The sequence below is a fragment of the Rattus norvegicus genome, chromosome 8 (assembly GCF_021556685.1).
Source record: "Rattus norvegicus strain SHRSP/BbbUtx chromosome 8, alternate assembly SHRSP_T2T, whole genome shotgun sequence".
Classification (NCBI taxonomy): domain Eukaryota; kingdom Metazoa; phylum Chordata; class Mammalia; order Rodentia; family Muridae; genus Rattus; species Rattus norvegicus.
In genome coordinates, this window is record NC_141541.1 from 60,802,898 (window position 1) to 60,828,136 (window position 25,239).

A 25,239-nucleotide genomic window follows, 5' to 3' on the forward strand; every position below is an offset into this window, starting at 1 on the left:
GCTGTGATAGCAACAGGAATAACTCTTCATGTGTCCTACCATCTAAGGATAACAAAGAGACCAAGAAAGTCTCACTCACCCTACTGAAGCAGTCCAGGAATGCCTGGGACATGGCACAACATCAAAGTCTCACGGTTGGTGCATAGATGTTGCTGCAGACTCAGATGCTAAAACTCTATAAAAAAATATTCATGGTCCCGGGCGGAGCTAGTAGATACTAGATGGGCCTTGAACCCTAGTAGTCAGCACCTTAGGATATAGGATTGGCCCCTTTCCACCTCGCCCAGGAAAAAAGTCATCTTAATACTGCTTTGGTCTGAAGAACCTTCCCACTCTGCCACAAGATAACATACATCAGACCCTGGTATGATTGGAAAAGAAACACCGAGAAAGAAAAATTTGGAATTTTTCTTGAAAGCATTACAGTACATGAGTTTTGTGAAAAAATAAAATAGGTGCATTTCTTTGCATCTGTGTATGCTAAGAATGATCACTTCTGCCCTTCTGTGCATCCCTCATGCTTCGGTGTAATGAGCATGCGAAGGCTACCCTAGGATTTCAGAGGTTCCAAATGCAGGAAATTTATGCACTGAGAAGTGATGTCAGACACTTAGGCAAAAATTAACTCACCTGACTCATGCTAAGGAAGGCAGACGATTTACACAGGCAGATAGGAATGGCCAGGGTGTGGGAACGAGGTATGAAGACTACTTACGTCTCAAAGTCTCTTAGTCTATAAGCCTTGAGAAAGTGAGCCATTGTTTTTAGGGACAGAAACAGTATTATCTGCATCAGTTCTAATCTGGGACACAAATGGAGATGATATATTTGGAAAATAGATTAGGCTTCAATATTCAGCCCCCCCCAAAAACATGTATATATGCTTGTGAGTGTGTGTGTGTGTGTGTGTGTGTGTGTGTGTGTGTGTGTGTGTGTGTAGACTAATGCTTTGTAGATTAATCCCTGCTTGGGAAATCCACATAACAAGAAAATGGATCCATGCCAGACCAGTGAAATCAAGCTATGTTAACATCTATTCTTCTATTACATCAAACAGATGAGATTAAAATGTGTACCTTCTGGAGCTGAAGATGTGAGATTGAGTGCTTTTTTTTTCATCACTAATGCATAGTCGTTGCTGCCTGCAGGAAAAGCTAGTTGCTCATTCTCACTTCAGTATCCAATACCCAATGGAAGACCATCTCAGGTCAATGCTACAACTTTCTACCTACAATTTAGTGAGTTAGGTTGCTTTCCAAGAATGCAAAGGTTTAAGCACACGGGCAGCTTAGAGCATCCTTACCAATATGCTTACAATTTTGTGTTTTATTTTTCATCTATTCGACACTAAGAAGTAAGTACAAAGTTGATATCAGAAAAAAGTCTAAGTCCACTGAAGAAGAGGAGGGCTAATATAGTAGGAAGAACCCCTGGAAATGAGAAAGTACCCTGAAGAGAAATGGCTGCTTCTTATGGTTTGGGATGATTTTGAAAAAAATAAAATAAAATCAAAGAATGAAGTAAGGTAAGTAGCTGTGAGGATTTCTTCTCTTCTCCACAACAGAATCTAAAAAGAGGGCTGGTGACGTGTGATAAACATCCAAACAGCTGGGTAAATGCCAAGCCTGCATCTACTCAGCTCTCGGACCATGACCTTTGTAGTGTAAGACTATACAACCAACTTGAAATGCCTCTGTACATCATCGATTGTGTTACAAAAACCATGGGGCCGAGGTGGCAGGGATTTGATTCATGATCATGAGAAACAAATCCATACCTTCCCATGCAGGTCTATAATACAGGAAACACAGAGTCCACTGTACCTTCAATAGGCAGATAGTATTCCCAGCACTGGTAGATCTGAGAATTGCACGACTGGGGTGAAGAATCCTGTGATAAAGTAGAGACTGAAGACTAAGGTCTGGGTCTAAGACTTTGATGATGAGTGGCAGGAGAAGCTCGGGAAAGAACAGTAGCATTGCGCATAAGAAGCAGCTCTGACAAGAGGCATTGCAGCAGGGCTCCACTAGGATCCATCTAAATGTGCGTGAGCCTGAGACATCCCACTTTAAATGGCAAAAAGATATGAACACATCTCTTCCAGATAAACTAGGCTATTATTAGAGCAGTGAAAGAAAAGAAAGAGGGAAAATCCTTAAGAGGTTGAGTTGGTACCTAAAAGGGCCACTGAATTATAACAGTAGACTCAGTTTACTGGGTTATATCAAACACACACACACACACACACACACACACACACACACACACACCACTTTTCTGAGATGCAGCTTGTTTCTGAGAAAGAGAGATAAGCTGTAATTGACCATCTCCTTTAGAAAATTGTATCTAAGTGAAACAGGATGAGCTATTTTATAACTCTGGCATGCTGTACACGAAATTAATAAGGAAAAATTGTGTCCAAAGGCCAATTAACAAGAAAACTCTTTTATTGATATAAAAGCAAAACAAATTTTTCATGAATTTCTAATACCTGTTTTATTCTATCTATTGGATATACTAGAGTTCAAAAATCACCTTTTTCTGTTGATGCCGACACTGTCGTTAACCTCTCTGTAGCAGCAATCCTGTGAGACCACAAGTCTCAATGAAATATCTTGCCTCAAATGGGTAAAGCAACCCAAATAATGCACTGTCTCTCAGTTAAAGCTAAGTAAGTTCTTATTCTCCACTAAGCATTCCTACACCGCACCAATCGTGTCATTGGGTTGGTGGCATTGATAAGTATTGATGTCAAGTCATAACATCTGCTTCTCAGATGTTATCAAATAAGGAAAAAAGACTAACCAGAATCAGATTTATATTCATCCCAGTGATGAAATACCTTTCTGTGTAGATGGGGCAACTCATTTTTGCATGAACATCTGTGAACCACACCGCAACGTCCAAACATGAATAAGTGGCTTTTCAGATTCCAGTCCAAAGCCTAGGTACTCCTGGGAGTAGACTTTAGAAGCCATGTTAAAGTTTCTGGTTCCAATTTAGCCCATAACTCTCAGATAATATCAGTTAGTAATTTCTCAGCAATTTTCCACATAAAGCACTTAAAACCTATGCCTATGCATTGGAAAAAGAAATTTTAGTAAGTATCTAATCAATTCAATGGCTACAGACAGGAAGGGTTAAAAAGTCAAATGCCCAGTAATTTTTAAAGCTAACTTGTCCATGTTTTCCAAAACGCTACTTGTCAAACTAAACAAATAATAGTTATAGTTTCATTTTACCTTTACATATGCAGGTATATGTTGTATCTCATACAACGTATAAGTTGAAAGGGAAAAGGAAAAATCGAATTGAAATCCATGATTGTGGTCAAGATGGCTCCAATGCTCTTGTAGATAGATAGATAGATTTCTGATCCATCCAAATAGCTGGACCACGTAGAGATGGTCATGACTTCATTATCATTGCTACATTTGAGTCACTAATAGAGGAAAGGAAGCTTATCTAATTACCAATTCCCCAAGCCAAGGAAGACTCTCCCCTTCCACTAAATAAAGAGAAAGCCATTCCGATTTGACCTCAGAGAACCAAGTGCATGCATACGCCTGACTCCTCGGATCCTCTCTGGATCAGAGGATGGAGCAACTATTTGGTTTCAGTCTCATACTCATAATGACAGAAAAGAGAATACAAAAAGTCCGTTGTAAATTTGTACAAAATGTATGCATATATAAATACATATCTATGGGTGTATATAAATTCTAAAGATTATATCCATCTTCATCTTCAAGAGTCAGAGTCCCGTACAGTTGACATATTGGCATTCTCTCTCTATTTTTTCTCATTTTTAAAACAGTAAGAATCAAGCATGCTACCTTATTAATACTGAATAGCAAGTGCGGGAACCGAGCTGTAGCTATAGAGGGTTGGAGCAATTAGTTTGACGGGACAGCAGTAAATAAAATCCTTAGAGTAAATTTAGCTATTTTTCATATTGCCTTTTGTCTCATAAAAATGAAACCTCGAATGTCATATGGGTCAGTTAAGCTCTCTAAGCAGCAGTCTAAGCAGACTCTATAGAAATCTGCGTTGCCGTATGCTTACTACAATAATTTGGTGTGGGATCTGGCCTACAAGAATTTCATGTAATTCTCATTCTAGCTCACAGAAATCTTGTGTGATGCCACCAGGTTCACAGCATATTAAACTCAGTATGAAATGTGATTGACGAGCTGCATCCTCTTTACACTGGACACTATTAAAATATTAAACCCTAGTTAATGGATGGGGAAAAGGCATATACATTTAAAGGTGCACAATAATAGCACATTACAGATGTGTGCTTATGGTTAGAGGTATCAAGATGTTTTTTTTAAATACACATAATTAGTTTATTTCTTAGTTCACTCTATTCCTTCTGGGAAAAAAAGGTATGTAGGACATTGCCCTCCAGGGTGTACAGTCTGCTTCTTGGAAGGGGATTATTATTGCATGCCTTGAATGCACTGATTCATAAGGCAGGAACACATGAGTCGCTTCAGCACCAAGGAAGTGGAATCAGCATCTAGCACTGCTCAAAACATAATATCTTATTGCTTTAATAAAATGGGAACTTATTTACTGTAAAAAGAGTGCACCAAATAATGGGAAGAAAGTAATATCTATGCACTTAAGTAGAGTTCATTTGAAATGATGAACCTTCCTTCTGGGTTCCTGATCCTATTCAGATTTCACATCCAAAACGCATTCTGGAAGAAGGTATTAAGAACTACAGTTGGATGAGGGCAAGTTAAAGAGATTTAGTGGACAGTCTCCTTCACAGTGCCTTAGCCATTCTGTTGTACAGTGTAGAGCTCCGATACACTAACAGCTTCCTTGATGGCCCAAGGGAGTGAATGCACTCTGACCTGTTACTAGGAAGTGACTAAGGCACTGGAGAGAATCTGGTTCATTGTTTAATAATTGTATCCAAAGATTATACCTGGTCTTCCTAACGATACACATAGCATGCTTAAATGAAGATCTTCTGTGCTTCATAAAAGGACTTAGATGATATCTATGGGTGACTAAATCAACCTTATTAAATTATTTTATAAAGAGACAGACTGAGCTTGGAAAACTTTATATATAACCAAAAACATTAGAGGCAATAATTGCTCGGAATATTAAGCCCATACAACTTGGAACAAGACACAGCGGAGAGGGCAGCTAGTGGCTTGGGAGAGGGATATGTGGGGTCCCACTGCCTTAGCCAAGCAGCAAAGTGTCACATAGATGGACTTATCTGACATTTAAAGAGAGGACAAAAGAGATTTATCTTCTCTCATGCTTTCCTTTTTCCTCAACATTCTCTAGGTGTTCGGGGTGGTTAATTAGGCCAGACTTGGGAAGAAGGAAGATTTCCCCGTCTATCGGATGCAGGCACAGAGTCATAACTAAGCAAGCTATAAACAGTTTTATCCTGTAAGCATCTATGGATTTAACTTAGAAGTTGTTATGTCCTGTCATCCAAATTGCCCAACATCTCCACCAGTCTTTCCCCCCAAATGCATACAGTACAAGCACACACGGCACTGCCTCCAGGTGGCAACTGCATGCAGAGGACCACAGGCACTGTTTAAAGATTAACCATGTTTTTAATAGATGGCGTCCCAGCACATCCATTATTTGTTTTCTGTTGTGGTTGTTTCTGTGATTCACAAAAGAAAAGGGGGAAACACGGGTGTCATCATTTTATAATAGTCTACTACAGAGTAAAATACAAAAGAACACTTCCGGAAACAGCAGAAGCCAGGCAGGCCTGAACCACTGACTTCCTCAGCCAGTGGCAACCATTCTATCAACAGCTGGAAAGTCAGAACAAGAATATACAGTTTGGAGGCTATATCACAGAGCTATAGTTTTCTTCTGTATTTGGTACCGATATAATAATATATAACAAAGGTGCACTTGTTCTAAAAATAAAACAGAAACATAGTGGCTGGTTAGATACTGCATTTTCAAAACTGCACATTACCTAATACTTTTTTTTTTCACATAAAGGTAACTTATACAATGTATAATGTATAATGATAAGAAAAACAATAGCACACGCTAATCCAATTGTAGAAAAGAAGAAGAAAGAAACCAATCAAAACCAAGACGATCACTTTCCAAAACAGCTCCTTCTTTGGTCTGCACAACCAGAGGAAGTAACCATGAAGATGAGACATATTCAGCACCAGACCTGGCTGGACAGCTCCCGATTCTCTGAGGTCCAAAACAAAACCAAAAAGACACTCCCCCCAAAACCAAAAACCAGAACAGAACAAAATGACCACCAGTCAAGTGTGCAAGTGGGGCCTAACGGGTAGCAAAAGCAGATAGTATGGTTTTTGTTTTCTGCGCTCGGCCAGCGAGAGATAATTTCTAAAAGTAAACTCAAATTCTGCCCGAGGAGGACACCAAAAAGTGAGAGGATGACTGACTGGAGAGGGGTTACCTGTCCTAAACGTTTTTCTGGGACCTTCTATGTGGTCTCTGGTGCTTTCTGTAGATGTTCCCTTTATAATATACTATTGCCTGAGCCCAGCTGAAGGTGAGGAAAGGGGAGGGAGACAAGCTAAAGGAAAAGAGAAAGCCCGTGAGGGAGGGGCAAAAAGGTGACTAAACTTTCACTTGACAGCTATATACAACACCCCGGTCCCCTCCCATCCTTTGCTTAGGTGTCAATGTCTTTTAGATATTTGGTAGCTTGTGCGGTTTCTCCTCTTTACTGAGGGGGGCACGGGGTGGAGAGGGAAGATGCAGCCTTCATTGACAATGAGAAATTATGTGATTTGTCATGCGCTTGGACTGTGTTATTAATAGTATAATAATTACTATAAATATCAATAAAGTATTTATCAGTGTTATTTCTTCCTCTGAGACTTTCCTCGCCCAATATTTACAAATACCGCACAGTGCCTCGGCGGAGGAGAGACAGTGAAAGGGTGGCCAGGTAAGGAAAGAGGGCAGAGAAAACGGGGGTCAAAGGAGAACGGAAAAGGAAGAAAGCAAGAACAAAAGCGAGGACGGTAAAGATGCTGGAATGAGGAAAGGGTCAGGAGAGGGGCTGCACAATCAGGACAGTACCACCGTTTGCAAAAGGCCCTCGCCCGGTGTGTCCAAGCAGGAGGAAGCTGCGTGTGCTCCGTGTGGACTTGGGACTGGCGGTGGAGGAGGAGGTGCACAGGGACCCTGGCACAGGAGACCAGGGGATGAGGAGGAAGAAGAAGTAGCATTGGAAGGGGTGCAGAAGGCGGAGTCCCGGGGCTGCCTCTCCAGCCGGGTTTCTTTTCCGTGGGTTGGGGCTTGAACACCTGCTCGAGGCAGCCCCCCACCACCGTGGCTGCCGCTGCAGTGATCTCTCTCGTATTCTTCCTGAGCCCTCTGCATCTTCCGCTTCTTCATCCTACGCTTGTGGATGTGGAAAGTGGAGAGGGACAGCACGATGAGACAGAAGATGAGAGTGACCAGGACAATCAGCACCAGCGTGGATGAAAAAGACTGGAAGAGCTGCTGTCCCACCTGCGTGATGCAGGTGCCACCACCTGCGCCTGAGCTGCGGATACCTGCGTTGCTGCCTCCACTGGCGTTGTGGGAAGCAAAGGTCCGGTTCAGGAGACAAGGCGGCAGGGCCAGCCTCAGCTCTTTCGGCGCCCTGGCACTCATCGGCGCTGGGCTGAGAGGGGCCAGGCCCACCAGGCTTCCTCTGTTGAACACACGGTTCCCACCAACCAAGATGAGGACAAGAGCCCACGCCACCCCAACTGCTCTCTAAGCGCTGGAGGGAGTGAGCGCTCCAGCCAAAGACTGAAGGACCAACTGCCCACAAGCAAGCGGGCGGGAGCTAGTGGCCCCAAGGAGATTGTCTCCGATCTTCTTTGATCTTGTTTCCTTTCCCCAGGCACAGTGCTGCAAAGAAAACAGGATTAGTTAGGGTCTCGGCCACTGCCAAGGCGAGTACGTAGAAAGTGAGGGATCTGTCACCACTGCCACGCGGCCCTCCAGTGGACGCTGTCATCTCCACAACCCACCGACCCAACCCTACCGCTCCTGACAGCGCAGGACCGCTGCCAGCTGCTCCGCTGGCTCAGATGGGGTCTGGCGCCCGTACAGCACCGCGGAGACACTGGTTACTCAGCAGAGAAGACAGCTGCCCTGCCCCCTGCACAACTTTCTAATTGCCACCAACAGCAGCGGCTTTCTCTATATACTTCCCAGAAAGCCAACTGCCCTCTTTGTGTCCTGTGGACCTCATCTCACTCTCGCCAGCACTCCAAGCAGGCTCCCTGTACGCAGTCCTCCTTCCCCATCCCTTCCTCTCCAAACACTTCCAGCCTGGACCTTCAGACCCTCAAGGTCCCCATCCCAGGGGTATACATCCCACTGCCTCTGTCCCTGGCTACAGCTGACCCACTGGATCTGGCACACAGGATCATGCTCGACCTTTCTCCAGCCTTCTCCCTTGCTGCCTTCCTCCCCCTTTCTCCCTATCAAAAGCAGCTGAAACACCCTTCTCAGCGTAGGCACATCCTCCCAAACGCCCCCCCGCCCCCCATTCTCCCAGAGCCTCCCACTTGACAATATCCTGAATCCTTTTTCTTTCTTCCAGAGCAGGAACTGGAAGGGGAAGGGTTCCCGCCTGCAAAGTTTGGGGAACCGACCTTGTCTTCAGCCTTCCCCCGGCCCTGGCCCCAGGGCCCAGAGACTGTCAGAGGACCAAGCCGGAGGACCTGCGGGCAGACAGCACAGCTGCTCCCTTGCCTCTCCCAAAAGGCAGGTGCAAACTGTTGCACTGCGGAGCAGCAAGGGAACGCGCTAGCCTCCGCCGGGGCAGGGGCGGGGGCTGAAGCTCTGACCAGAGGTGCCTGCGCAGGCCACGGGAGTGGTCTTACCCACCCTCATCCTGCCGCTGGGGTCCCCGGCCGTGGAAGCTTTGATCCCGACCATTGTGTCTTACCTGGAAGGGCCAGCCAGTTGCAGAGAAGAAGCCCCCGCCTTGGCTGCAGTGGCGGCTGCAGAAAGCACGGAGCGCTGGGACCAGAGACAGAGCCGCGCTGCTGCTGCCGCCCTCGCCGCCGCCGCCGCCGCCGCCGCCGCCGCCGCTGCCGCTGCCTTTGCTGCTGCTACAGGGAGCTCAGCTCTTAGCCTATTGCCAGAGAGGCCGGTGACGTCAGGCAGCCACCGCCAGGGCTCCAAGCCACCCCTTAGGCCCCCACCCGCCCTCATAACCAACACCTTGTCGGGGCATAACAGACTCGCCAACACATTCCCAGCTTTGGGGCTGGGAAGAGCACACCCACCCCAGCCCCAGCCCCAGCCCCACCTCCGCCCTGTCAGCAACCCACCTTCAGCACAAGCACTCCTTTGCCTAGGAAGACGCAGGCTTCAGTTCTTCCATTGCTCGGTGCTTCAACCTCAACCGGTCTCCAGGTACAGTTTTGCTCCAGGAGAGCCTTCTCCCCTGGGGGTACACTTTTTTCCTGTTGACTAATCAAAGTCCCTGCTTCCCCCCCAATCCTATTTTTCTGCCTCTGGTTCTAAGCACAAACTGCTTCTACTAGGGGGGTGGCAAGGACATTTGTCAACACAACTGTGGCAGAATCAGAAACAGGAACCTAGATATGCATCAAAGACTGCATCTCTCTGCCAGTCACCAAAGAATGTCAGCCCATCTGCCTTTTGATTTCTTCCCCCACACGCTCATCTCCAGGCCCAGGAACCGTTCGGTGTATTGAACACCTCTTCTCTTTTGAGGATACCACATGCTGAACACACAAAGCAGGCAAGGGCTTGCAGGGTGGGAAGGGGAAATTACGAAGAGGAGTGCAGAAACCAATGACCCGTAAAAACTCTCAGCATTGTAGGTACTTCTCGAAAACTGTCCCTTCGTAGACTTCGATTTTTGTCAAAGTGCTTGATTCTTGGTGCATTAGCCTTTTCAGTTAAATGCATACATCTCCTAAAAAGGCTCTCAGCAGCCTGCAAAAGCCTTCGGAGAGACCAGTGAGCGACCAGCTTGGGATCCTTGCAGAAACAGGAATAGTGTATTCTATTACAGTAAGCCATCTTCAAAACCGAGTGTGCTTTTCTGTATGTGAGTAATTGGATACGCTGGCTTGGGACACTAACTAAACACAGTACAGTCTTTAAGGGCACTCAGATAACTTATTAAAAGTGTGCTTCTTTCTTTCTTTTCTCCCGTCTTGCTTACCTCTTGTCTGAGTCTAGAAAGTGAGCAACATTCACTCACTGAGTTGGACAGTGGTGAAGTGTGTGTTCCTGCCTGCTCCTTATACTAGGCGTCATGAAGGAAAGCTGACAGAAATACTAGAAGCCACTGAACCACTCCTATCAGCTGTAGTCGTGAATTGAGGTCTGACATGAACTGAGGTGTCTCCTTCTGACCCTAGGTTCCCATCTGGCCCTACTCCAAATTCTCATATTCTCATTTTCCTCTTTCTGCTCCTGTGATAAATGAATGATACACCATACCCTTCCCCCACCCCCAATTCTGTTTTCATTTATTTGAGCACAAAGTCATCTGGGGCTTGGGGAGCAGCACAGTGTCAAAGCACTTGTGTGATATGCCAAAGGCCTTGGGTTCTATTCACGGCGCTACAAAGAGAAGGAAAGCACCAGCTGTATCTTCATAACTGTGTCAATAAGAAAAATATATTCCATTTAAGCTAACGGTTCAGTACAGGCTGCACAATGGACAGTTCCTTCAGACCACAGATTGATAACTTTGGACTGTCAATGTCACAAGGAAATGATGGCCAGGGGCCTAGATATTTGCATCAGCATTCCTTCCCGGAAGTGGGGGGTCTGGTGTTTGTTAAAGCCACCTTCCAGGTCTAGCGATTCTGGCTTCACTTGCCTTGGAGAGTGATGAGTCTTTGCTTACCTGCCTCACTATGACTCCTGAGACTTCACTGTGGATACCCGACAGGCAGGCATTTGTGGAAACTCTCAGCAGAATTCCATCAACATGTTGTAAAGCAAAACCAGTTGTAAATATTCCAAAAAGAGATCCAGTTAGGAAAACTCTTTTAGCAGGGAAGGGAAAAAAAAGTTGTTTTGTAAAAAGAAGTCTTCACACAAAATTAACCCTTCGTGGTCTGCTTTTTAGATCCGGGGAAGTTATTGGGTGTTTCCAGAGGAGTTGTATCTCTACAACATCTGGTATTGGTCACTACTGGGATTCTTGTAACATGCCACAAATTCAGATTATGTCACGGAACTGACAGTGTTCTTAGTCTTTTTTACAAATGAGACCATCTGCTCTGCTAGGAATGCTTAAGGTGTCTATGCCATTTCGTGCAACCTGTGAGAGATAAAGTCTCACCCTAGATAACTTACATCATGCTACAGTTCAGTGTGACTTGGGAGACAGTGGTATTTAACTGTAAATAATTTAGGTAAATTAAAGTCATACATTTTAAAGCCAAAAGCCCAGTACACTTTTCTACACCTTCTGAACCATAAATTCATGAGTTTTGTGCAGAAACCAAATATTATAAACTGGAGTGGTATGACTCAACCCCAAGGAGTAGTGGGGAAACATACGCTGTCCTCTTGGTTGTAGGATTGTGACCTCTCTGGATGGCCGTACAGCTTTGCTGCATGTGGCTTCCATCAAGACTTCCATGTAATAACTGCCAATCTTTTAGCTTACACTCCTCAAGACTGGAAAACCAAAGAACTTCTGAGGATGGAACTCTTCTCTGGATGGAAAATCCTCTCTGGACTCAAGCTGATTTCATGGAGGCCGAAGTAACACATAACACAAGTTTAATCAGGGATTTCTGCTTAGAAAGAAGAACCACACAAGCACCTGCACATCCATCAAAGAATCCCAGAGTGGGTAATGATAATTATTATGTTTATTATTTTACTTGTAAAACAGTAAAATTCAGGCTGTGTTAAGCTCTGTATAATAACATTTATCCTTACTACAACTCTACAAAGCTATTGTTGCAAGAATAAAATTTGCTTATTTATTCATTCATGCATTTTTATTCAACAAAGGTGTCTACACCTTTGTTGGGGATACAGCTCATAGTGCTTGCCTGGTACGATCACAGTCCTGGATTTGCTCCCAAGCACTGTATAAAACAGAGTGTGGTATGGTTTGTGGTATAATCCTGGTGCTTAGGTGGTGGTAGCCATAGGATCAGAAGTTCAAGATCACCCCAGTCACATAAGGAGTATAAGACCAGTTACAGAAGACCCTATCTCAAAAATAAATAAAATATTTGCTAGAAGATCAAGGACCCTCAAGCAAACTCACGGTTACCTAAAAAGTTAACTAACCTAGGCCCATAGGGACTTACAGAGACTGAACCGAGAGAGAGAGAGAGAGAGAGAGAGAGAGAGAGAGAGAGAGAGAGAGAGAGAGAGAGAGAGAGAGCGCATGTATGAGACTAACCTAGGGTTCTTTTATTTTTCCCCAGCTTGGTCTTCATGTGGGACGTCTAACAGCAGGAATAGAGCCTTCTCTGACTCTTTTGCCTACTTTAGGAACCTTTTCCCCCTACTGGGCTGTCTCTTTTAGCTGCAATAGGAGTAGATGCACCTGGTCTTACTGCAACTTGATATGTCAAGGGTGGCTGATATCCATTGGGAACTCCCCCTTTTCTTAGGAGAAAGGGAGGAGAAATGGATGGAGAGAAAGCGAGGTGGGGAGAAGGACTGAGAGGAGAGGAAGGAGGGCAATCAGTGATTGAGATGTAAAGTAAATGAATAAATGAATTAATAAAAAAGAAAAAGGAAATGCATATATAAAGGACTATTTGAGCATACACTATATTTGAGGACACATGTTCAGAATTATTTTTGTAACTATTTTTACTTTTATGTGTTTGAGTACTTTGTCTCCATGTATGTCTGTGCACCACCGGAGTCTCTGGTGCCTTTGTAAGTCAGAAGAGAGGGCATCAGATTCCCTGGAACTAGGGTTACAATTACACGAATGGTTGTGAGCTGCCATGTCGATGCTGGGAATTGAACCCAGGTCCTTGGGAAGAGCAGTTAGAGCTCTTTACCACTGAGCCATCTTTCTATCCCCCTCAGAATGGGTTTTAATACCCTTCATCCGTCTGTGTTATGTCTTCTTCATTCTCTTCCTCTCCCTACCTCTCTGCACGTATTTATCTCTACTTCTACTTTTACATTGCCCTTGTTCCCAACTGGTCCTCGCTGAGCTAAATTTCACTGGAGAAGACAGGAGATAGAAGTGTTTGAGATAGAAGAGGGGGTATAGGAAGTCCTTTTTATTTGGATCCCCCTTTTCTGCAGCAGTCCACAGACTCTTTTGGACTAAGAATCTAGTCTGGAAGCCATTACACTTCATTAGGTCCCTTGGGTCATCTTGGACCATCACTCCATATGCATGACAAAAGCCTCCTAGCTGTCCAGTGAAGTCACCAGAGAATGTGCTGATGATTCTGTCATTTTGTCTATTCTTATCTCTTCTGCTTTTCCTTCTGGACGCTGGCAGAGATATGTCTGTATAGCATCGTGTTACGGTTGAATCAACTACTCATTGAGCAGTAATGAATTAACCAACTGCTAAACAAGGCACAGAGCAAAATTCTTGATTTTGTCTAGTCAGTTTAGGTCTTTCCCTATTCAATTTTCCTGTCTGTAAATTAAAAATAGGAATGATGGTAATAGTATTTTCCTTCTAGGACTATTTTAAGTACTGAACACACAAGCATTTTAAACACAATAGATTTTATATTATAAACAAAACCCTAAACAGTGGTATTTTATCCTGGGCAATAGGAATGTTATGTTGTTTTAGATAACAAAATACAGAAAAAAAAGATTTATTTTGAGTTTTAGTATCCTTTGTGTAAAGATAACTAGAGATGAGAGGACTGAAATAACATATATTATTACATAATATTAGCACACATGATGATGATGATGAACACAGAACCATGGGTCTAGATATGAACCTCAGGGATGCAGTGGGGGATGCACCACAGCCTCTTCCAATGTCAGTCATCAACAGAGATGGAGGTACTGAACCACAGTGGAGTAGACTTGCGGTAGGAAGCACATTTCACCTCAGCATATTGTGAGCACTTCTCTAAGCACACAGTAGGTTATCACCTAGTAACCTTCAAACTGGAGGAAATAGATTCTTAAGAGAACATTTAAAAATGTCCAGGAGGCTACGGTGTATATATTTTTAAGGAAAGTATTTCCAGCTCTCTAGCCCTTGCTACCTTTCCTCTCCAGTGTATCCATTTGGGGGAAATTTTAAATTTTGTTGCCTCTCTCTCAGGTCTCCTATGTCACAAAAGGTGCACTTGTCTTATCAACCATCAGTCTTAACTCTTACTGGCAATTCAGAGTAGAAATTCCTTTGAGGAGACACAGTAACAGGAATAATAGGAGCACAAAAACAGAAGACTAAAACAAACCAGCAACCTAACAACAGCACAATCTGTAACAAGTACTTGAAAGAATTGTACTTTATATCATTAGAGGACAAACCCACTTTAAGGCTATACGTTTTGCCTGTCTATAGATTGATTTATCTTGAAATTGAAAGGTGGTTTGTTTGTTACAAAGATGAAAGTATTATGGTTCATTTAAATGGAAAAATGAACCCATTTTTTCCTTGGGAAAAAAAAGCAGCCCTAGCTAGACTGCTCTATTGATAATATGAAATGGATTTTTCTGACAGTATTGGAGACAGTCTACAAGAGGAATGAGTTTCACATATTGCTCCAACTGGTAAAATAGGTACCATATAGGATATGGAATGTGTTAGAAACCACATCCTTTGCAACCACTACATTTATGCATAAGGATGTCACGTGGCAACTTAAAATATGCACACTTTGTTCAGAGAGCTTACAGGCCAAACATGCTTTGTGAATTACTTTTGAAGATCCTGCCTCTGGGTTAATCCACCTGAAAGGTCTCAACCATGAACTAGATTCCTCGGGAGTGTCAAATAACTTACTGGGTGGAAATTTGAACCAAGTGGTCTCTGTAACTTAAAAATGCACAAAAGCATGACTTCAGGTCAAAGTCAAATAACTCTAAATATATTTCCTTCCTGTTTTACATGAGTATTTGTGTACAGTTGTATGTATGTGCAGGAGGGTGCAGGTGTGTGTATATTCATTTGTGTATGTGTGCACATTCATTTATGTGTGTGTACATTCATATGTCTATGTATATTCATATGTGTATATATTCATGGGTGTGTACATTCATATGTGTGTGCATGTACATTCATTTGTCTGTACATTCACATGTGTCTGTGTGTATATTCCTGCGTGTACATTCATATGTGTGTATATTCATGTGTGTATATATTCATGGGTGTGTACATTCATATGTGTGTGCATGTACATTCATTTATCTGTACATTCACATGTGTCTGTGTGTATATTCCTGTGTGTACATTCATATGTGTGTGTACATTCATGTGTGTGTATATTCATGTGTGTGTACATTCATATGTGTGTACATGTACATTCATTAGTCTGAACATTCATGTGTCTGTGTGTATATTCTTGTGTATAAATATGTGTGTATTCATGCATTATACATTCATATGTGTGTATATTCATGTGTGTGTACATTCATATGTGTGTATATTCATGTGTGTATACTTTCATTTGTGCGTACATGTACATTCATTAGTCTAAACATTCATATGTGTCTGTGTGTATATTCCTGTGTATACGTGTGTGTGCATTCATGCATGTATACATTCATATGTGTGTGTACATTCATGTGTGTGTATATTCATACATGTGTGTACATCCATATGCATATGTGTATATAGAACTGAAAGAGAGGAAATGATGCACAGGCCAGTGGTCAGCCTCAGCTGTTGTTTCTCAGGAACTGGTGAGGTTTCTCATGGGGACTGGCCAATCAGGGTAGACTAGCTGGCTACTTAGTCCCAGGAATGAACTAAGTCTCTTCCTAATTTGATTACAAGGACACACCACCATCCCCAGATTTGTGTGTGCTCCTAAAGCTTGTGTGGCAGGCATCTTACCAACTGTCTTTCCAGCCTCCTATTTCATCTCTCTATACCTCAAAATTTCTCTGATAAAGTCTCAGAACCAATTAAATCTAAACAAAAGAGCATCAAGATTGTAAGAGACCATAGGGAAATCTCTAAAATCAAGTACTTACATCCTAGTCACACATACTTATAATCTGGTTATCTGTCCAAATACAAATAATTTCTTTATTCCCTAAGTTTTCAATTAAATTTCCCAAAAAGCCTCACATATATCAAAGAACAGAAAACACAAGCTAATGGAGGGACATGGGTAAAAATAGATGGACTGACAGATGTCAAGTAATTGATAAAATCTTTGTGAGAAATAGTTTTTTGATTATGAGGGTTCTGGACTGTGACCAGAAACCCAGCAGCATATGGTTCTTTCAAGTGCTGTAGATTGTGGGTCTGCTATTCATGAGACAGAAAACTGGAAATCCTTTTACCATGCACAAAAAGATATGCCTAGACCAAGTGTTGTTGAAATTTAGAACCAGATAATTTTTTAGTTATAAAAGGCTGTCTTGTGTATGTATGGTATTAAAGTAAGCAGACTTCTAAAGATGGTTCCCCAAGGTTAAATCCAGTGGTTACTCAGAAAAAAAAATCTAGGTACTTCTGTGAGAAAATTCCTGTAGCTGTAATTAAAGGACTATTTAACTGTAAAGAACAAATAATTCAGATAGTGCAAATCCAATCATATAAGCTCTTGCAAAGAAGGGATCTGTCCCTTACTAGCAACACAACAATAAGTCAGCAATTCAAAGCATGTGGATATCTAACATTCACTTTTGATTTACAAAATGTAGAAAGCCAGAAGCAAGCTCATATAGGTGTGGCTTAAATGAGGGGAAAACCTGTGGGTAACAGCCATAAAGAAGTAGGGACTTATCACATCTTCAAAAAAACTGAATTCTGCCAACAACCTGAAAAACATGAGATAGATTCTTCCCCAGAGTCTCCAGGTGAGAGCACAGCCTGGCTGACACAGGGATTCTGTGCTTTTGTGCCATGAGACCCTAAGCAGAGAGCTTAATAGAGATGACTTCACCATTCTGTCTGACTCCTGATTTACAGAACCAAGAAGTAACAAGTAGGTGTTGGTCTTGCTCTTCAGTCAGATAATTGCTTAGATAGCAGGAAGAAGATGATGCAGACATTTACCCCACTGATCTACCACTAGATCTCCCTCTCTGGTGTGACAGCCTAAGATATGTCTAGCCATTGCCAAATGTTAATGGAAGGGGCCACAAAATTACCCCTAGTTGAAAACCTCTAGTCTACACATACATTTTACACCTATAGCATTGTTATCATGGTCCTATGAAAGAAATTGATATCTCAAGCTCTATCCATATATCATTAAGCTTTTATCTACTGTTTCCTACAAGTTGAGTTTAACTAAGATAGGCTCTAATGTGTAACTAGAAACACACACACACACACACACACACACACACACACACACACACACACGCAAATCCATCTAGAAGAAAAGGAGGAAAATCTCAAGTCCAGGAAACAATCAAGATATTTTGTGGAGAACAAATAATTCTATCACAAAATATTTCTGGCCATTAGAAATGAAAGTTTATGCTAAGAGGGGAGAAATGAGCCTCTAGGATTTCAGTATGGCTTTAGATCTTGTACACTTAACTGCCCCCCCTTTAATATGGTGCTGGTGATTGAAGTCAGGACCTGTGCATGCTACATGAGGATACTAGGATACAGACTTATACTATGTAAAATATTCTCTTGATTATGAAAGAGCATAGCAAAAGAGAAATACTTGCTTTGGGTCATAGATGTGGCTGTCATAGGATGAACTACTGACAAATGCAATGACATTATGTGCCATGCTCTATTTTGTAGGCAGTCATGAGAATTCCTTCTGGTGAATTCTTTTGTATAGAGTAAATATCCCTGTAGTTAGAACCAAGAAGTAAATGCCAACACCCTCGCCACCTTGTTTTCAGTGTCAGCAAGTAGAGCTTGGCATCTGTACCTCCAGTCAATTACACAGAACGATTTTCTCAGCTATGGAGGAAAACTTGACAGGCAGGATGACTTTGGGGCTAACTTTTATCTCCAAGATGCTCTCTGTTTTAAAACTACAAATATACTATCTAATAATCTTAAGAATACCTTCCAATTGGGGCTATTTGTAACAGAATGTTTGGTGTATGTAATAATATTTGGTTCTTTCTCTATTCCTCTAAGCCTGTCACCCACTCATAAATTTCTAGGCAGACTCCTGAATCTCTAGAATGCAGTAAAGACAGAAAGTTAAGGGAGTCATTTAAAAACCTTGACTAAGACTTGTTTGGTCCCATGAAGCCTTTCTATGTCTGTACCTGGAAGATGCTTAGCTTGAATCTAGATGGACAACTTTCTCAATGGCTGGTTCATAGTCACTCATCTACTCAGTTGTCATAAGCAGTGGCTACTCCTTCATTGTGTAAGAATCTGCTATTTTCTTTCACGTCTTGCTATTTAGTCCTATGAGAAAAACTCTAGGAATGAACATTCAACAGCCATCTAAGAAATCTGTTTCCACCTAAGAGGAAACAGGACAGGGCATACACACGCTAGCTTCATCTCGTTTCCTACAGGTCTTCACTTTCCAAGGTTTGAGGAACTCCCTGTAGCAGAGTAGACTTACTCCCCACAGCCCTTCCTAGTACATTAGATAGAGGTACTGGAAGAACATCCTCAGATCAAAGATCCTCCCTCTTCTCCCCCCTTTGAGTCTTCACTGTTGGACCAACACTCTAGAAGCCTCCATTTGAGTATGTTCTTGATGATTCTGTCAGAACATATTATTCAATCTTCTAACTCCTCTGTTAGTGATGTCTATTTTTCTTAGAACAGATAATGTATTTTCCAAAGAATCCAGCTTGTGTTTTGACTCTAGTTATGGTCCTAGGATCTATAAGGAAATTGTGAGTAAAAGTCTTAAAAGCAAGTAGCATTTGATAAGATGCCTACATTAGAGAGGATGCCTTGTATTATCTACAGGACTCTGCCGTGCTATTGTTGTGGACATACATCTGAGTTTGGTAGCCCCACCAGGGTTTCCAAATTCTTCCAATCAGGAACAATAAATTGAATGAGGACAGACATAGTAGTAGAAGCAGAGTCTGGTGATGCACTTGTAGGCTGGCGGCATGTTTCAGTTGGTAAAATGCTTTCCAGACGAGTATGAGCAGCTCAGGTTCATCTATAGCAGCCATATTTTCAAAAAAGCCAGACAGAAATGTATGGACTGTGAGTCTCAGCACCTGGGAGGTGGAGAGTGGTGGATCCTTAAGGTTCACTGGCCAGCCCACCTAGTCTACTTGGCAAGCTCCAGGCTAGTGAGAGCCTTGTCTCAAAACCAAACCAAAACAAAACAACCCAAAACAAAACAAAACAAAACAAAACAAAACAAAAAACCCAGATGGACTAGATGGACTCTCAACCACTTTTCAGGAACATCACTAGAGCATGCAATCATGCACACACGCGAACGTGAGGGTGCACACATACATGCACACAAACACACACACGCACACTCACGCACACTCATGCACGTACACATACACAAACACAATTAAAAGAAGAAAGTTTAAAAAAAAGAAAAAAACAGAAGCATACCTCCAAGGGATAGAGGTAAACCAAAGCTAGGGAGGGAAGGGTAGAGAATTCAATGTTCCCCACACACAGCCAGTTCATTGGGATCTTTACATGTCCTCTATTTAGGGCATGCTTTGTGTGTGCTATGTGTGAATGCACACACACACACACACACACACACACACACACACACACACACACACACACACACACACGCTCTGTTACAGACCAGCCTCTGTGGATACTCTTTCTTCAGCTAAAATGTTGTTTTTTCATGTGATGATCTGTAACGATGAATAGAGAACTATTTCAGAGGCCCAGATGTTTAGGCCCAATTTGCAAGTTCAAAGTTCACATTTGCATTAAATATTTCCATGTCAGGCCTCAGGGCTGCGCTCTTTATCAAAAAATAAATGATTTTTTTACCTTTAACTTAACATCTGTTCCAGGGTTGAGAGTGAGGTTTTTGCGGTTTGTCCCCTCGCACAGTCTCATACAGACAGTGGACACAGATAGGATAGCTGATACAGAGAGTGGACACAGATAGTCCAGCTGATTTGGTCCTCCTCTACAGGGAACTTGTTCTCCATGAATACCATTGGAGCTCTTCTGGGAGTCACACTGAGCTGTTAGTTGGTGGTTACCCTGAAAACAAACTTAGGTCTAACAACAATATTTACCCACGGTCAATCCCAGTCTTCATAGTTACCATTGTTACCATACTTAAGAATTGCCAGGCATCTTGAAACCCTCTACTGCATTGCAATTCCTCACCAATGGGAGTATTCGTTCTTGAGGCAGTCAATGTGCCAGGCAGTACCATCATAGAGTCTTTCTGTCATCTGATTGACAAGACTCAGAAAGAATATTCTTAGGCTCTCTGCTGGCGTCTCTGTCTTAGTTTTGGTTCCCCCAGATCATGAGGCAAGAGTTTGGATGGCAGTAGTATTTAGAAGTTGTACTGAATCCCACTCCTAGAGTGAGGACATGGCAGAGAAAGGATGAAATAGCCACAAAAAGAAATATTACCAAACCAGTTACTAATGCGTTTTTTTTTAATTTTTATTAACTTGAGTATTTCTTATTTACATTTCGGGGCCAACATCCCCCTAACCCCTCCCCCTCCCCTTCCACATGGGTGTTCCCCTCCCCGTCCTCCCCCCATCATGGCGCTGAATGCACACTTCAGGATCACTCTAGTTTGGAAGCAAGAAAGTTGTGGCATTTATAGGTGTATAAAATGCTTCAGACTCTCGTCTCTTCCATTGACGTTTATGACTGGCTGCTCCAATTCCTTAGCTTTTCTGGCTGCTTCCCCCAGCAAGTACAAGGGTCTCCTCAAATTCTAGGAACAGAAAAAATTTTAACTATAAATCAGTAGCACTGAAATGAAATGAAAGGGTCTGAGGTGAAGCCATTACATGTGCCGTAAGCACTGCCGTGTGGCCCACATATGTGACAAGAAAGGCACTCTTGTTTCTTTGCCTGAATGACCTTGGAGAATGCAGAATAATTTGATTGTACCAGCATCCCATGTTGTTGCCACCAAAGCCATCTGTCGTTTGTCCTCTAGATTTCCTGCAGGAGAATTATTAGGTGGAGCTCCATCCCACCAATAACTGAATCAGTGTCTACGTCACTCTCCATGCCCACCCCACTAGACCTCAAGTGGGTGGAGATAAAGACACAACCAAATCCTAGGACATCTTTCTCAAGTCTTTAAACCTCTTGCCATCATGGCCTTTTCCACCTCTGATCTAGTTGAGACACCAAGATCATAAGAGTAGCTGTTGAATATTTCTGTTATATTTTATCATGTGGAAGCAGGAGGACTCGCCTCCCATGCTCATCGGTTGTCTTTCAGTTCCATACCTTGGTAGAGATGAAGACAAGGAAAACTCTAGTTTATATCCTCTTCCAGTAGCAATTGAAATCACCTCAACAGACACTTCTCTGGGGGCAGCACCTTCAAAGCTAAGAGAATATGAGAAATTTTTCCACTAAGGGAAGCACCGAGGGAGGCGATCACTGGAAACAGATATTTAAAGGACACCAAGCACTCTACAGCTGTTCTCCTTCAGCCTTTGCAACAGCTCTACAATCGTAAGTCTTCTTATTTCAAGTGTGAAGGGAATGGGCTTGGAGATTTTCCCAGAGCATATACTGGTAATAATTGGATGAATCTAGACAAATCTTTCTCTGCCTAGCTCCAAACCCAGGATTGTCCAGTTAGACCAAGGATAGGAATCCAAAATCTTCAAATGTCACTGGGTATTGGAGACATAGTTTAAATGTGTGAAGTACATTGAAAACAGATAACTGTGGTGAGTATATCCTTGTGCTAATCACAAAAAAGGATAAAACTATGGCCATGGGCTGATTTGGGCTAATCATCCTCTGTTTTGCAAATTCATATCAGTGTGATGGGTCTGAAGCAAAAGAAATTCATATGTAGACTCTAGCTCTGTCACTGCTAATTCTGAAAACTTGGATGAATCATGTAATTTTTTGAGCCTTGGATCTAATGAGAAAGTTCTAAGTATAACGGGATAGTATCGGCGATGGTCAAGGCAGCGCCGGTCAGGGAAAGAATCAGCCTTGGCCTGACTTTGATGCTATTTGAAAGAGGAGAGTCCACAGCATGCTCAGAGCTGATGGGGAAGTAAAATAGGAAATGTGGGGGTTTTTTTCTAATATTAGTTGATGCCAATTGCTAGGAAGAATTTCTCTCAAATAAGTTTATGATCATAATTTATAGAGAAAATAAACCAAAAATCAAAAAGGATATATATTCTAATTAACACTCTAAACCATTGTTTGGGGATCACAGACTGTGTTGTGTCGATATTGTGTCAGTTCATAAAGATCTTTATAGTGTAATACTTTTATCCTTGGGAATTTGATCAGAAAATCTGAAGAGACTGAATTTGCGTGTTTTTTTTTCAACACGAGAATGAAGCAAACTCGGAATTACTCGGGTATCATACTTCACACGAACACGTCTTGCTCTCAGATTTACACTTTTCAACAAAGGCATTGAAACTTAATGTGCTGCTAATTCATTATTTAAATCAGGTATTATGCCAACAGGGCTGATTTGTTTCTCATAGCATTAACACAATGCAAAATTATCTGCACAGCTGTCATTCTTTATTAACAACAAAAAGTTACCATTAAATTCACCACATCTAGAAATTAACTCATGAGAAGCAAAACCAACCAACGAGGACTTAAGAGTCTTAATGTTCTTCCCAGCCTCCCAGCAAGGTACCACTTCACAATAAGAGGCTGGTTGCCATCTTCATCTTCAGCAATGAGAGAACAAAAAGAGGGGAAAGGGGAAGCCTTGAGGGGTTAGGAGGGAGTAGAGAGGGGGAAGGGATGCTGTGGATCTGTGATGGATTTGAGAAGTCCTGCTCCGAAAGGTTTCTGCATTTGGGGCTTGGTCCCAGCCAATGGCTCTATGAAGAGGCAGTTGGATGATGAGGACACTGACTGCATCAGTGAATTAATCCATTAATGGATTCATGGATTCATAGTAGAGTTAGGTGATTCATAGCGCATTCACAGTTTGTTAGGTGATGGCCCCAACTGGATGAGATGATCACTGAAGACTTCTCACTGAAGGTTGCACAGTGGCCTGAGAGTCTAGCTACACATATATGGAGAAGGGTGGCAGAGGACTGAAGGAATTCACTCTTTAGAGCAAGTTAGAGCGACTGGATATTGGGGAAAGGGGTACATTTGGAAGAGTTTCTTTGTATACAGATTCCTGCCCATGAAAAGGACAGACCAAACTGGTCAGTATAGCGTACTGGATGTCACTCTGAGCCACTAGGTACAATCTCTGAGAAGTTGGGCAATCTCTGCAATGTAAGTCATACAAATCGGGGCAACCCAAGTTGATCAAAGTTCAGTCTGGCCATCAGGGGACTGGAACTATTTGGTGTCAGGTGATAGAAAATAAACAAACAAAATTCCCAAAGACTTCCTAGCAAAGAAAATGGAAGGGTGGTAATTTCAAAGCTGTTTGCGGAAGACACTGCCTAAAACTTGCTCTCACAAGAAGCCTTCTACAAGAGTCTTTCCTTTTCTGATCACAGCAATGAACTCTAAGAAATTTCCAGAATATGGCTTATGGTCCATTGTACAACCTTCCTGGCAGGTCTGAGTCTGAGAGGCCAATTTTAACTCAACGTAAGACCAAACTTACAAATAAATAGTTCAGAATAAGTAATTGAATTGGGTGTGCATTGAGACTGAACTGTATTAACTCCTTGATCGAGATTACATTCCCATGATTTTAAACCCAAGTAGTGACCTTATAGGACCTGAGAAAGTGTGACTTTGGAGAGCTAAACTTTGGTGAGAACTTAAAACCTAAAACACTGTGACACTATGCTTCTTTCAGAACAGAAGCCTTCAAGATCAAGAGGCTTAGGTGCTTGAAAAAAAATGGCTTTTGGAGGCCAGAAAGCAAGTGAACAAGGGAGAGAAGATACTCAGGACAGAAGATACTGCACCACGTTTGGAAGTCATCCAGGGATGAGGTACGCTGAGCTCAGTCCTCATTCTCTAACACAAAATCAGAGTCATGCTCAACCCACCAGTGCCTGGGAGATCTACGGTTGTTTTAAGTTTAAATTACTGTGCTTAAGAGGTATAGAAAATAATGCGTCTAACCTGTAAACCCCACTTGCCCAAGGGCAAATAACTCCCTAGAATGCTGTCAACTATTCTTCATGTAAGAAAATCAGCCATGTGTTTTCACTTCTGTAAAGGTTTAGCTACCCCACAGCACATAAGGTGCTTCATCACACATAAGTGGGAGGTCCATAACCAGGAAGTATGCGTGTATTTGGAAGTCGCTAAGTAATTGCAGAGGCATATATGAATGTGATGAGATTCACACTGCTTAAACATGACATCTCTCAGGTATTTCTGGAAGTCAGGATGTATTTTTGCCCTAGATTGGGCAAAATGGTAAGTACGTAGCCTGTAGGTTTTGACTTTATGAGCACAGACTAACATATTCCAGGGTTATTTGTCTGTGAACCCCAAGTATTGACTTGTCCAGTATCTATCATTTTGCCTGGTAGTTAATAAAGCTTACTTTAAACTTTGGCTCAGCCAATGAGGTAATGGTCTTATTCTTGCCTGGTGGAATTGACGTATCCTGTCCCAAGTTTAAAAACCTGTAATGGTAGGACCATAGACTATAAATCACAAGGGTTGGGTGTGGAGTCAGGGGGGTGTGGTATTCAAGAATAAGCAGACAACACAGTGAAGGATGAGGCATTCTGGACCTAAAGCCAGTCTCCTAGACATTGGCTTCCTGGGTAGACCGCCATGGCCTGCCCCATCTGTATGTGACAGCCCATCTGCACCAGAGATAAGGACACTGCTGAAGGTCACTCCCACCAAGTAACTGCAAAGGCACGTGTGAGTCTGATCACATTTATACTGTTTGACCATACCCTCTTGCAGGCATTGCTGGTACCAATGCACAAAAGCCTAGCACAACCTCACTGAAGAGTTTCAGCATTAAGCCGCAAGTCTGCATGCCCCATCATCCAGAGTCTCTACTTCCCTTT

The 25,239-nt window shown here is 42.5% G+C and overlaps 1 protein-coding gene and 1 long non-coding RNA gene across 5 annotated transcripts in view; both read right to left on the reverse strand.

The window, feature by feature from the left end:
- Positions 1-2,429: 2,429 nt before the first annotated feature.
- C8h11orf87 (similar to human chromosome 11 open reading frame 87) lies at positions 2,430-9,076 on the reverse strand. 2 transcript variants are annotated; one of them, NM_001103354.2, is given in 2 exon segments: positions 2,430-7,896; positions 8,945-9,076. In NM_001103354.2, a coding segment is annotated over 1 exon segment (591 nt). In that variant the 5' UTR covers positions 7,654-7,896; positions 8,945-9,076; the 3' UTR covers positions 2,430-7,062.
- Positions 9,077-20,684: 11,608 nt separating this feature from the next.
- Positions 20,685-25,239, reverse strand: part of LOC102551665 (uncharacterized) — a 62,996-nt gene continuing 58,441 nt past the window's right edge. Inside the window, exon 6 of one of the 3 annotated variants that reach the window (XR_015627269.1) lies at positions 20,685-20,990. This is a non-coding gene — a long non-coding RNA (uncharacterized LOC102551665). The remainder of the gene's footprint in view (positions 20,991-25,239) is intronic. The other 2 variants (XR_015627268.1, XR_015627267.1) reach the window with 2 other exon arrangements.

Excerpts from the sequence above, each read along its gene's own strand:
- C8h11orf87 (XM_087559948.1), bottom strand. The coding sequence starts at position 7,653 with ATGAGTGCCAGGGCGCCGAAAGAGCTGAGGCTGGCCCTGCCGCCTTGT.